At 42.5% G+C, this 13,663-nt stretch overlaps 1 protein-coding gene across 3 annotated transcripts in view; it reads left to right on the forward strand.

Moving 5' to 3' along the window:
• The window catches only part of LOC122943572 (serine hydrolase-like protein), a 36,990-nt gene extending 24,030 nt beyond the window's left edge, over positions 1-12,960 (forward strand). For all 3 annotated transcript variants that reach the window (XM_044301416.1, XM_044301417.1, XM_044301418.1), the window contains 6 exons: positions 164-264; positions 3,009-3,088; positions 4,490-4,524; positions 8,143-8,219; positions 10,360-10,453; positions 12,629-12,960. In XM_044301416.1, coding sequence (XP_044157351.1) covers positions 164-264; positions 3,009-3,088; positions 4,490-4,524; positions 8,143-8,219; positions 10,360-10,453; positions 12,629-12,748 — 507 coding nt within the window. In that variant the 3' untranslated portion in view covers positions 12,749-12,960. The remainder of the gene's footprint in view (positions 1-163; positions 265-3,008; positions 3,089-4,489; positions 4,525-8,142; positions 8,220-10,359; positions 10,454-12,628) is intronic.
• Positions 12,961-13,663: the final 703 nt, after the last annotated feature.

Below are 13,663 nucleotides of genomic sequence, written 5' to 3' on the forward strand. Positions count from 1 at the left end.
AAATGGATTTACCTTTTTCCTTACACAAACTTTTTTTTTGCAGATCCATTGAAATTAATTTTTTCACATTCCGTATACAGAACCAAAGTGTGCAAGAGGCCTAAGTGTGAACTAGGCCTAAGTTGTTTGAAAAAACTGTAAATGTTGTTCATTGTGTTTACAGGACTTATTAACAAACCATGTAAAAAGGGCAGTCACCCATTACTCTCGATTAGAGGGGGCAAATGGAGCAAAGGTTTATACCCCAGAAGGAGCCTTGCAAAGGTAATTTTTATTTTTGTCTTTTACCATTCATAACTTAACACATGCAAGTGAATGCACAGTGCATATACTTATTGTCTGCATGGCACACACAGATTTTTTTAATTTATTTATTTTCTCTCCACTTTTGAATATGGCTTTTTAACATCCCACAGTTAAAATTCCACTACCAGTGCCTGATAGTTTGATATCCACTACCCATTGCTTTAAAGGGAATATGTCACCACATGCCTCGAAATAAATCAAGCTACACTGATGATGTGCACTTGTCAGCTGAATCCATTCCATTTGTCCCATGTTGATTGGTGGTCCCAATCCAGAGATACAAGCCATTTTATATACTATGGGTGCATTGCTGTTGCATCCATAGCTTTAGTCGGTTTCTGTGCCGGCCACGCCCCCTCCCGCTATGAGTGACGACCAGGCAATGTAGAGTTAATGACGCCAGGACCAGAAATCTCATGGGTCATTGATCAAAGAGGCGCACACGCAGCGGCAAGATTTCAGGGCGAGGCGCTATTAGCTGTACACCACTCCCCCCCCCCCCCCCCACTCAGAGTGGGGAGGAAAGGGGACATTGTGGCCAGCAAAGAAACTGACTGGAGTTCTAAGTGCAACGACAATGGCGTTGTTGCACCAAGTGGCTAATTTGCATAATATAAAATCACTTGTATATCTGGATTGAGATCAGCAATCAACATGGAACAAGTGGGGTTGGATTCATCGGGCAAGTGCATATCGCCCAGTAAAGAAAAAGGGGGTCAGTCAGCTGGGCTGAAAACAAAAGATGCAATGTAACGGCTCTCTGCAAACCAAATAAAGTACAAAAATGCATAATAATTGCTAATGCTATACTTATAAATTAGAGATGCTTGGCAAATCATTTTGTACAAAATTATTTGAGCCCGTCTGCCACACGTCAAGGCGATCTCTGTAAGACTGGTTCCTAACACTAAATTCTACCTGTTATGTGCCATGACGGCTACCATACAATTCAGGGGGTGTAGGTTCCACATGCATGCTGGGCCTGCTTTAATTTCTGTCATCTTTGGTGCCAAAATGACCTCCATTATATCCAAGGAATGCAGGTACCAACATGCATGCCGAGCCCACTCCACACCTCTCCTGGTGCCGAATGGCCACCAAAGACTGCAATGAGGGTCCACAACTATATCTCTCCTGGTGCCAAATGGCTTCCAGTGAGTGAGGGAGAGCAGGCCAAGCTATATACTCGCACTAATTAAAATCAGCCTATTGGGCAGACGAGCTGGTCAGGAGTGCAAGACTAAGGTGTCAGCCACACCTCCAGTACAAATTGCAAAGAAAAAAGGTGGGGGGGGGGGGGGTTCAGTCAGCACATCCCAAATTGCAGGAGCACGTTGCTATGGCTGAGAACAATACTGTAAAACAAAACCTGCATATCTCCCAGTGTCAGCTGGATTTTTTTTTTTTCCAGGTATGTGGTGACAGATTTCCTGGTGTTATGATTTTGGTCGTAACGTTTCTGTAATAAGCTTGGTTTACCCTAAGTTCATAGTATTTCACATATTTACTTACATCTATATAACAAATCTGCAGTGGTTATTGCTTTTGATATGTACATTGCATTGTTTAAACAGAAGCTGTTTTACCTTTTGTACAGCTCCTTTTGCTTAGGGTAGGTAACATGTTGGATTTTTGTATCCAACAAAAAAAAGTTAATAATGGGCAAGTCCACAGAACAACACGCCAATATTTTATCATAGAGTTCTGTGGCGACATAAGTCTGGTTCAGTAAAATTATGAGTGGATTGGGTGTTAGAACTTAAAGTAGCTCTGGAATAAAATAAAATTAAAATTGGCCCGATGTTGTAGGCAGGTCCAAATTGACAGAAGGTGGGGCGACACAAGTAGGCAGGGCCAACACAAGCCCGGGGTAGGCTGGTACAACAGAAGTAGGGGGGACAGCAATAACTTAGTGCAGCACAAAATACAGCCCCAGCAGTACCAAATACCAAAGTACAGCATAAAATACTGTCCTATCACCATACTGAGGATTGTTTTAAACCAGTGGCATTCAAGAGGGCACTTGCGGCTGCTGGCCAGGTGCATAAGTATCTAGCATTAATTAATGCTGAGAGCAGCAGATCATTATGTACCTGTCCAGTGGCCACGAGGGGGACTTTAATGGTCCCTGGGCATGGGCCCAACAGGAAATTTCCCTGTAAGGTCTATAGGTAAAAGGGTTAATCCAACACGTGGAGGAAGAAAAGCTCCCACTAGAACCACAACCTCTTCTGTTCCATTGTCTTGCAGATGGCATCAAGGCACCCATCATGATTCGTATCATGCCACCGATCACCAATAGATGGTTTCAGCAATCAGTCCCTTATATCTCAGAGGCCATTTTACTGTAAAAAACAAAAACAAAGTATCCTATATGGAAAGTTTTATACTGTAGAAGGAAGAGTTTCAGCAGTACCTTGCCCTCCACCCTGCTGCCGATTCTGCAGTCAGGGCTGTAGTCACATGACCACACACCGCTCCTTTCAAAAAGGGAAACGTGAAAAGTCTGCAGAGGCTTCATTGACCACAATAACTTGGTCTACAGAATAACATATTGACGGTTATTTAACGTGTATGACGGTTACGGTTGTATCGTGTTCTGGACCATGCAGTGATGCAAATACCAGTGTAGAATTGTTTTACATACTTGTTTGAGTCGACAATATCTATGCACCTCCTTTACCATTTGACATTTTATATAGGCTACTAGATGGCAATTCGTCATTAAATTCTGATACTGCTAAAGTGCTCCTGCAGCGTGGAACTAAACCTGTGCCCGATGGTAAGTAGTTACATTGAGCATGTTTTGTTAATTCAATACACTCAGAGCAGTGGGGGGGATGCTGAAGAGATGGTAGTGATCTCCTGCAACTTCCTTGTCTATATACTCTAGTTAGCGAGAGCACAGGGCATACAGATCGCACAGACACTGTCAGCACTCACTGCTGACAGTCTACCGATGTTAGGCAGGACGGTATGTAGATAGATATAGATATATAGTGTTTATGGCCAGCTTTAGGGAATACATGAGGGAGGCAGTGAGGGCAGGACAGCTAAGTGAGTGAGGCACATCTTCGCTATTAAGTACTGTGCTGGACAGTGATGCATAAACAAATATTTTAAAAAAGTTTATCAATTGCCCTGCACATAAAAAAAAAATGGCAGTTACACTTTAAAGGGAAGCTTTCACACGATACCAATATTCTAGATGCAACACTTGTTTTAAGTTAAGGGACAGCGTAATAACGCACAGAATCAGGAGGAAAGTTAGGGGTATGTCACATTTGGGGGTTAGGAAAGGCTTTATTTTTCTACCACCATGAAAATGCCTTTTGTATGTTTTTTTTTTTTTTTACAAAACTTTGTTTTCTCAGTATAGAAAAAATATTTTTCCGTATGTGGTACGTTATCAGCCTTGCATGTAGAGACACAAAGTTAAAGTCCCAGGAGAGACTTTGTTGTTGTTTTTTTTTTTCCTGTCTCATTTAACCCATAATAAATGGCTGTAGCCTTAATACATTGAGAAGTGTTTTTTTTATGTTTAGAAATCTAAAACCTATTACTGGCTTATTTACAGGCACAATATATGATTATAAAGAAACCAGCAATATATATTAACTGTCAAATGATTATTATTATTTTTTCAATAATTCTCAAAATTGAGGCAGAGAAAAAATATCTGAAGAAAAAAAATATCTCCCAAGATTCAAACCCTGGATCTCTACATGCAAGGCTGACCACTTGCCTCCAGGCTACGGCCTTCATTATGATCATATATTATGCCTGTGAAATAAACCAGTAATTAGCTTTCTAAGCATACTTATCCACTCTTCTCAATGTGGTAAGACTACAGTAAGTAGTGTATATTATATGTACATGCTAAAACATAAAACTACACCAATCTACTTAGCTCCTTCTGCTCTAAAACACTGTGCATGTAGCTTACATTGCATTGTCATGGTGATGAGTTCCCTTTAATTCCTCACCTCAAGCATGCTCTTTCACAACTAAAAGATGAATCAAAGGTAATTATATATTATTTGTGTATATAAATGGTGACTGACTAAAGAGACACTTTCCTTATTGAAATATGAGGATAATCATTTTTCTATACTTTTATTTTTATTTTTTTATTTTTATATTATTGAACGTTAGGAGAATAATTTAATTATTTTTCCTCCAGGTGTGGTGTTTAGTCGTGACATAAGGATCACTGTGGTAAGGCTAGAACTTTTTTTACTTGAAACAGAGGAAGTATAAGAAGTTTAAAGGGAATAATGTTTAACTTGTCTGGGAATAATGAGATTTTCTCAAGTGCCTCTGGTGTCTCCTTGTTCAGGTCCCTGAAGTGTTGACATCCAGTGCAGCATGGTCACACCTCAGCAGCCACGGTGCGAATGGTTCCAACCAATTTCTAAACACCTTAGCGGCCACATCACTTCTGAAGCCATTCATTGACTGCAGTGGAGCAGGTAACCATACTGCAATGGATGTCAACATTGTAGGTACCGGAAGGAACATGGAGACAGCTTGAAGGACTGGAGCGTCAGGGAGCAGGCAAGTATGAATCTTTTGGTCAGAGGCAGGCTACTGGCACTTGATAAAATCGTATTATTTCCAAAGAACCCCTTAAATACTTTTTCACATGTCAGTTACTCACGGACGTGGGCTGTCTGTTCTCCATTGCCAGTTTTTTTGGCCTAGCAGTACACTTGTTAAAAAGGGATAACCCATGACTCAAAAAAGACACTTTATGGACATTGTCAAGGATGACTGTTTGTTCATGGACAATGAAATGGACATTTAATAGACTTAATAATTATTATTATTATTATCATCATTTTTGAGGAAAAAAATAGTACAATTGAAAATTCAGTCTTGGCTAAAATATTGATTTCCCTTGCTTTACAATTACCTAAAGGGGTTATCGGGTAAATGATAATGATGACTTATCATCAATATAGGTCATTATTACCAAATTGGCAGGGGTCCAGGTCCTAGCACCCCTCGCTGATCAGCTGTTTCTGGGAGCCGCTGCACTCCCCATAGCTCTAGGGAGCTCAGTCAGCTCCAGGCAGCTTTCCAAGCACTGCGCTGTACGTAGTGCAGCAGCTGAACACCATTTACTTCTATGGGGCTGAGCTACAATCAGGACATGTGTCTGATATATGGTGACATCACATGGCCTAGGAAGAAGCCATATTGCTCATTGAGCTCCTGACCTCTTCTAACAGCTGATCGGTGGAGGTCCCGGGTGCCGGACGCCTGCCGATCTAATATTAATGACCTATCATGAGGATGGGTAATTAATATCTATTCCCGGGTAACTCTTTTAATTTGGTTCTGCACTTGTCACCTTGCAGTGCTTTTCAGCATCTTATGGTCATGGTGGACTTATATGTTGTGTTTGTGGCATGCAGAAATTAAAGTATGAAATAAGCTAAGCAATGTTGGTAAGAGTTCCTCAGGTGGAGGATTAGCCGGCACTCTAGCTAAAACTAAATTGTTGGGATTTATGGACTGTTTAGTTAACATGTACCATATTTTTCTTTTTATAAGACACCCCCCCCCCCCCCCCCTCAAAAGTGGGGGGGAAATAGTAGTGTGTCTTATACAGCGAATGGTGCAATCTTTAAATGTCTGACACGGATACATCGCCGGTCGCTATTCTGCACAGCCCAGCCTGCGATGTATCAATTACAGTAAACCTCTATCACGTGGGGTGGGAGGAGGGGCTGGAGGCCGGCAACTGCTGTTGCACTCGCGGCGGGGCCCGGTGCAGTCACTGTACTCCATTACACCGAGCCCCGCTCACAGCAGTCTACAGGTAAAGTCCATTTATTTAATGCTCAAACAGTGGCTCTGGTTTGTTAAACTAGCGTGATCGTCTGTAGTAGTACTCACTATGAAAGCGGCGGGTAGGCTGACAGCAGAACGTCACTCATTAGGTCATGCTCCTCCCACTTCATTAATGAAGCTGGCGGAGCAGGAGCATGACTGAGTGATGTTACTCTGCCGGCCTGCCCGCCCCCACCATCATAACGCCCGTACTACTAAAATATAAAAATATTTTTCCAATACGGCGAATGGCGTAATGGAAAAAAGGTCAAAATGGCCAATTTGCCATATTATCATTGCTTCTCTTACCCAATTTTTTTTAAAATAAAATGTGATCAAAAAGTCACATTCCAAAATGGTATCAATAAAAACTACAGATTGTTTCACAAAAAAATGAGCACCTCAATAGATATAAATATAAAAAGGTTATGAGGGTCAGAATATGGTGATGTAAAAAATAAATTAAAAAATTCTCAAAGCTTATTTTTACACTATTTTTTTTATACATAAAAAAACTAAAAACTATACATATGTGGTATCATTGTAATCGTACTGACCCGGAGAATGAAGGGCCGTTTTGCCACAAACTGGTCCCTGTGGGAACAAAACTCGTAAAACTGTGGAGGCATTTATTTTTTCAATTCCACCCCATTTGAATTTTTTTTCCCCCCACTTCCCACTACATTGTATGCCGTAATAAATAGTGGCATTAGAAAGTACAACTTGTTCCGTAAAAAATAAGCCCTCATACAGCTTTGTGAATGGAAATATAAAAAAAGTTATGGCTTTAAGGAAGATGGGGAAGAAAAATGAACCCTCAAAAACAAAAAAAAAAACTCCAGTATACTAAGGGTTAAACAGTGACAGGTTACTACTTTGAAGCAGAATCGATTGTGGATTTCAATAGAAGTCAATAGGGAAGCAGAAAAAGTCTCTGAAATATTTGTCAAAACTCCTCTAAAAAGTGACTCCATTTTCTTTCTGTTGTGTATTTTGCTATGTGAATATAACCTTAGGCTGCTAGAATACGTCTGAAGATTTGAAGCTAAAACCAGATGTAGCTCCAACTTCAAAACTGCATCAGAAAACGTGAACCGGAACTCTTGTAACAATTTGCACACACATCTCTTTATAAGGCCGAATGCACACGGCCGAGAGCTGCTGTACAGTAATACACTATACGAGTGTATTACTGTACAGCAGCGGCGGCATGAAGCGCACGGCGGCATAACAACCAATGACGCCGTGCACTCCTGCTCTGAACAGGAATCCAGCCCGGCATACCACGGACCGCTCTCGGCCGCGGAACACAGCCGTGTGCATTCGGCATAAGCCAGTACAATTTGAGTAATTAGGGCATATTCCCAGCACCTGCTTTCCATGTTCCACAATAAAATGCATAATGCAGTTTATTGCACCTAGATTGTGGTGTAAATTTTGCCAAAATGTGGCCCAATTTGGCTAAGTTTATAAAAATTATCTGCACCTAGCCCAAAATGGGGAATGGCTTACTGGAAAATTAGTGAGGCATTGTGGGAAAGGGGATGTGGTTTAAAATGCACCAAAATTGCAGTAAAATTCTGTCCAAAAAACTAAGCCAACCAATAGTGGGTATAGAGTTATAGACAAGTGTCCGTCCCTGCAATGGATTTATCATCCAGCCTGAGCCCCTGTGATGAATCTGATGCAGGTCTGAACGCCCTATCAAAGCTTACACCATCTAGAGCTTTGTTAAATCTGTCTTATGGTTCATTCAGACGACTGTGTCAGTTTTGCGGTGCGCAAATTGCGGACCTGGGAAACACTGATACCGGCTGCATGTGTTTTGGATTTTGCTGAACGTAATGTCCAGCCCTATGATAGAGATGCCCTTTCCTGTCAGCAATTGTGGTCAAGAATAGGACGTTCTATCTTTTTTGCGGGGCCACAGAACGGAAGTACGGATGTGGACAGCGTATGGTATGAAGTTCTTATATTGCTTTGTTGTTTTGTCCTCAGAACAATTCAGTGCCTCTTTCTCCTGAGCAATGTTTGCATATGATGAAGTCCATTCAGTGCAATGTCCATGTTATTCTGTAAGTATCAAATTCTTTAAGGGGGTTCTCAGAGATTTTCATATTAATGGCCTATCATCTGGATAGGGCCTTCAATATAAGGGTGGTGGCGGTCTGACTCCCCAGACCGCCCATCAGATGAGTGAGGTGGCTGCGGCGCTCACCGGAGCTCTGAGCCCTATGGCCTCCTCTCAGCTCACCAAGCACAGCGCTGTACATTGTATAGCGGCTATGCTTGGCATTGCTGCTAAGGCCCAATCACTTGAAAGGGACTGAGCTATGCCTAGCCAATGTGACCAATGAATGTGACATCACTGGCCTAGAAAGAGGGCAAAGTCCGCACAGAGCACCGTAGTCTCTTAATGCAGCTGATTGGTGGGGATCCAACTCCTTGCACCCCCACCACTCTCATATTTATGACCTATCGTAAGGATAGGCAATCGGTATAAAAAAAATCCCGGAATATCCCTTTAATTGATGACTGCATGCAAGTACAGACACAATTATCAAAAAAAATGTTTTCATGCTATAAAGGTGTAGGTTTATATTGTACCCTGTTTAAGTGGGTTGTCTTAGTCATGGGAAAATGAGTCAAAAGGCAGGGTCTCGGCAGGCTAATGCTTACCTGTTGGAACCTCAATGTTCTACCACAAGTGGTGTTGCTTGGGTCTTAAAACATCAGGGGCACGAGCCCAAGTAGATACACCCACTGTACACATGCACCGCTCCTCTGCCCACTGTACACATGCACCGCTCCTCTGCCCACTGTACACATGCACCGCTCCTCTGCCCACTGTACACATGCACCGCTCCTCTGCCCACTGTACACATGCACCGCTCCTCTGCCCACTGTACACATGCACCGCTCCTCTGCCCACTGTACACATGCACCGCTCCTCTGCCCACTGTACACATGCACCGCTCCTCTGCCCACTGTACACATGCACCGCTCCTCTGCCCACTGTACACATGCACCGCTCCCCCGCCCACTGTACACATGCACCGCTCCTCTGCCCACTGTACACATGCACCGCTCCTCTGCCCACTGTACACATGCACCGCTCCTCTGCCCACTGTACACATGCACCGCTCCTAGAATCAGTTAATCGGCCCATAGTGTAACACACCTAGATGAAAGTGGATTTGCATGTAGCTTCCCTGCATTGTTTGCACTTCTCTGTTCTCCTTCACACTGGCACTGATTGCTGCTGGGCTGGAAGAGGCAATTTACACATCCCTTTTACTGGTGCCAGCACTGGTAAGGACAGGACACAGCAGCTCTGTAATCTGCTTGTCCTGTCTTGGATGTGGTGCTCAGCTGCTAGGCCTGCTTAAAGGGGTTGTCGAAATACCCATATTCCGTGTGTTTGGTGACGTCACTGGCTCTGATGGCTGTGCTTTAGCTCTGCCCTAGCAGTTTTACTGGCTAGGGCAGCGCTAAGGCCCGTCTATCAGTGCCGGTGACATCACCGGGCTTCCTGGCAGCCCCAAGGAGACCCCGGTTCATAACCAGAACTCCTGAAAATGCCTTTTCCCTGCGCGATTTAGAGTCAGAGGGGCTGCCTGGGTGAAAGACAACTCCTTTAAGGGCCTGAGAAAACTACAGGACGTTTTTCATAGATTCATACTGAGCCGCCAGTACAGGGTCATTTACATACACTTTAGACTGGCATTAAATGGAGCTGTTAATTATATGTTTAGTGTGTCTCTGGGTAAACTCATACGGAGCTGCCCAGCAGCTCAGTGCAGAGCAATGGAGAAAGTGCTGGCCAAAGGTTCGGAGCCAAATGCTTGTAATCTGGGGCCAAGGCCCCAGATCTAGGTGCCTAGCGACGGCCCTGTCTACCACCAAGAACTCCTCTCCTTCCCATGTTTGCTTACCTGGCTGCAGTGGTGACGTGCCCTTATACACATGACCACTGCAGCCAATCACTGACCTCAGCGCTCTCATGCCATATACCACTGAGGCCCGTGAACAATAGCATTTTTTGACAGCTCATTTTTATAATCCTCTCTCTAATTGCATTTTATATTTTTAACATTTGTTATTGGGGATATAATGTATTGGCTTGCTGATCATTGGGTAGTCATAGATAATAACTAGTAATGTGGACTCCCTATCTGCAGTACTACTGAAACCAGGCCAAATGTTTTCTTACAGGGCAAATGAAGGAATATCTGCTGATGTAATGCGAGGCGTTTACACAGATGTGGGGCAGAACCTACTAAATGGATTTAAAGAAAACTTAAAGGAGGTTAGTTTATGTGTAATTACTTTTTTATGGCATGTAAAACCTATTCTTATCTGCTGATACCACTGTGTGGAACTTCGCTAGATGACATTGACCGTTCTAGTTAGCCCCCAGATACTGACTTCCAGCCCCTAAGGGGGAATTGTTAATGTCCTCTATCAAATCTCAGAAATAATGGATGAAATTTAAAGGGTTATTCCCATTGCCGCATTTCCGCTGTTTCTGTAGCTCCCATTCACTGCTTTGGAAACAGCGGAGCCCAGTCCACTAGTTTCTAGCACTTAGTATCATTCCCATCTCTGCCATGAAAGACTGCGATTGGAATAACCCTTTAATCTTTTTCAGGTCTAGGTGTATAATCCAAAGGAAAGCAAAACGCAGTATTTGTAACCAATTTATGCCTCACAGGAATAGGTGAAGGGAAGAATACAATGCATTTGGAAAGTTTTCAGACCCTTTCAAAAATCCATGCAGCAGATCTGTGCATAATATGCACGGTGTGCAGGTACAATTAAAGGAATTCTACAGCCTTGAAAAGGATAATAAATCTAAACAGGGAATCCGTTTATAGTTAGCTAGCGGGATTTTCTGCATGTTGCCAAAACCAACAGTTGTAAAAATCCATCAGAAAACTGTTATTGAATAGCTGAAGGGGGGGGGGGGGGGTGTAAAGCGAAGGCGATAGGGCTTAACTATTATTCTGACTCCGATTGATGTAATGGCTATTTATCCCTAGTGAGACCTCTATGCCTGGCCTGTATAAGCAGATATAATCACTGCGGACAATCCTATTCTGTAAGCCAGATAAGAGTACAGCAGAACAGATGGATTCCGGTATTGTGCGGTCAAAAGATGATGCTTTTGTAAGCATACATGAGAATATATGTGTAACTGTGCAAATGTCTGGAGCAGAATGAAGATACAGGAAGTGAGGTACACAGAAGAAGGGGTGGAGCAAAGAAATGATCACAGATATCACGAACAGAAAAACAAGTGCAATACCAAAAACGACCACTAGATGGGAGCATATGACCAAATATAGAATATCATATGAATTAAACTATATAGCTCTAACTGCGTAGCAGCACAACTATCTTTGTTCTACTGCTGACAGGGTAGAAAGAGGCAATGTCTTAGGCTACTTTCACACTAGCGTTTTGGCTTTCCGTTTGTGAGATCTGTTCAGGGCTCTCAAAAGCGGTCTAAAATGGATCAGTTTTGCTCTAATGCATTCTGAATGGAAAAGGATCCGCTCAGAATGCATCAGTTTGCATCCGTTCAGTCACCATTCCGCTCTATAGGCGGACACCAAAACGCTGCCTGACGAAGCGACTCCAAACGGATCCGTCCTGGCACACAATGTAAGTCAATGGGGACGGACAAGTTTTCTCTGGCACAATAGAAAATGGATCCGTCCCCCATTGACTTCAAGACGGATCCGTCATGGCTATAGAAGACATAATACAACCGGATCCGTTCATGACGGATGCTTGTGGTTGTATTATGGTGACTGAAGCGTTTTTTGCAGATCCATGACGGAAAGTAGCCTTTAAATGCAGACATAAATGTGAGAAAGGGGATAACAAATTGGCTGATGTCCTGGGGCACATACTGAAAATGTCACTGTATATTTGTAAGTTTTAATTGCAATATGAGGTACAGTAGGATCAAAGAAAAAAAGAATAGAAGAATTGCTTTTTCTTTTTTCTTTTTTTCTGTTTAATGGCCAATTTTGGACCCCAGGACACATTTATTTAGTTTTTTTGTTTATATATTTTTAAAACTATGGGGCACATTTATTAAGACCAGCGTTTTAAACGCTGATATTAATAAAGGCCCATAGCTGGCGGCGGATTCGCCAAAGTTATGAAGAGGCGCCGGCGTCCATAAGCAGCACGTCACTGCTGGGTCATGTGCCAATTCCTGGAAAACACCTTTAAAACTGTACTTTGTCTTCTGCCACATGACCATTTAGGAAATAATAAGTGACAGTGCCAGACTTCCACAAACTAGTTTGACCTGAATATATCCAGGCCTTTAACAATATGTTAATCGTTGTCCCTCTAGTCGCATTCCAATAAAATACTTGACATTATTGTATTTTATTAAGTCATTGTGAGAAAAGCTTAAATGCAGATTGTGGTTTGATTTACATTGTGTTTTGTTTTGTCTCTTCAGCGCTTTCAGTCCACTGTTGTGGATGGAAATCATTTTGTACATTTGAATGAACCAGAAAAGATTGCTAAAATCATTGCCAATCAGCTGTATGAACAGCCTTATATTCACTCACGGCTTTAACATGTGACGACGTCACCTTCCTGTCACTGCAGGAGGAGATGGAGTATAAAAAGCCATCATTCTGAAATGCATCTAAACAAGGAATCGATCAAACAAAAACATCCGTTCAAAAAATAGTTTATCTTTTATTGAAAGACTAAACTCTCCAAAGCAGCCATTGATCAAATGTATTCACGTGTCTGACATAGTAATAAAGCAGTATTTATATTTCATTGTTTGTGCGCACCTTATTTTGGTGAAGCAGATCTGGGGGGGGGGGGGCTTATTTTGAAAAACACCATGAAATCCATGCATGTTTTATTTAGGGCTGTTCTGACATAAAGCTGTCAGTATGATCCTGTAGAAGTAAGGTCAAGCAGATAAACAGCATTAGGCTACTTTCACACTTGCGTTCGGGGCTCCGCTTGTGAGTTCCATTTGAAGGTTCTCACAAGCGGCCCCGAACGCATCCGTACTGCCCTAATGCATTCTGAGTGGATGCGGATCCACTCAGAATGCATCAGTATGGCTCCTCTTGGCTTCCACTCAGCAGGCGGACACCCTGGCCGTGCAGAGGCAAACGGATCCGTCCAGAGTTACAATGTAAGTCAATGGGGACGGATCCGTTTGTAGTTGACACAATATGGCTCAATTTTCAAACGGATCCGTCCCCCATTGACTTTCAATGTAAAGTCTGGACGGATCCGTCTGAGCAACTTTTTACACTTCAAATTTTTTCTAAACTATAATGCAGACTGATCCAGAACGGAGGATCACGCTCCCACATGGAGTGGAATTCCCGCAATGGACTCACTCGTGTGAAAAAGCTCTTACATTTTGTCAGATAGAGATAGAGAGATATATCTCTCTATCTCTATTTTTTTTGTTTTTTATATATATAACAAAGAAAGTCCGCAGCACTCCTTGAAGTAAAAA

The sequence above is a fragment of the Bufo gargarizans genome, chromosome 7, assembly GCF_014858855.1.
Source record: "Bufo gargarizans isolate SCDJY-AF-19 chromosome 7, ASM1485885v1, whole genome shotgun sequence".
Taxonomy (NCBI): domain Eukaryota; kingdom Metazoa; phylum Chordata; class Amphibia; order Anura; family Bufonidae; genus Bufo; species Bufo gargarizans.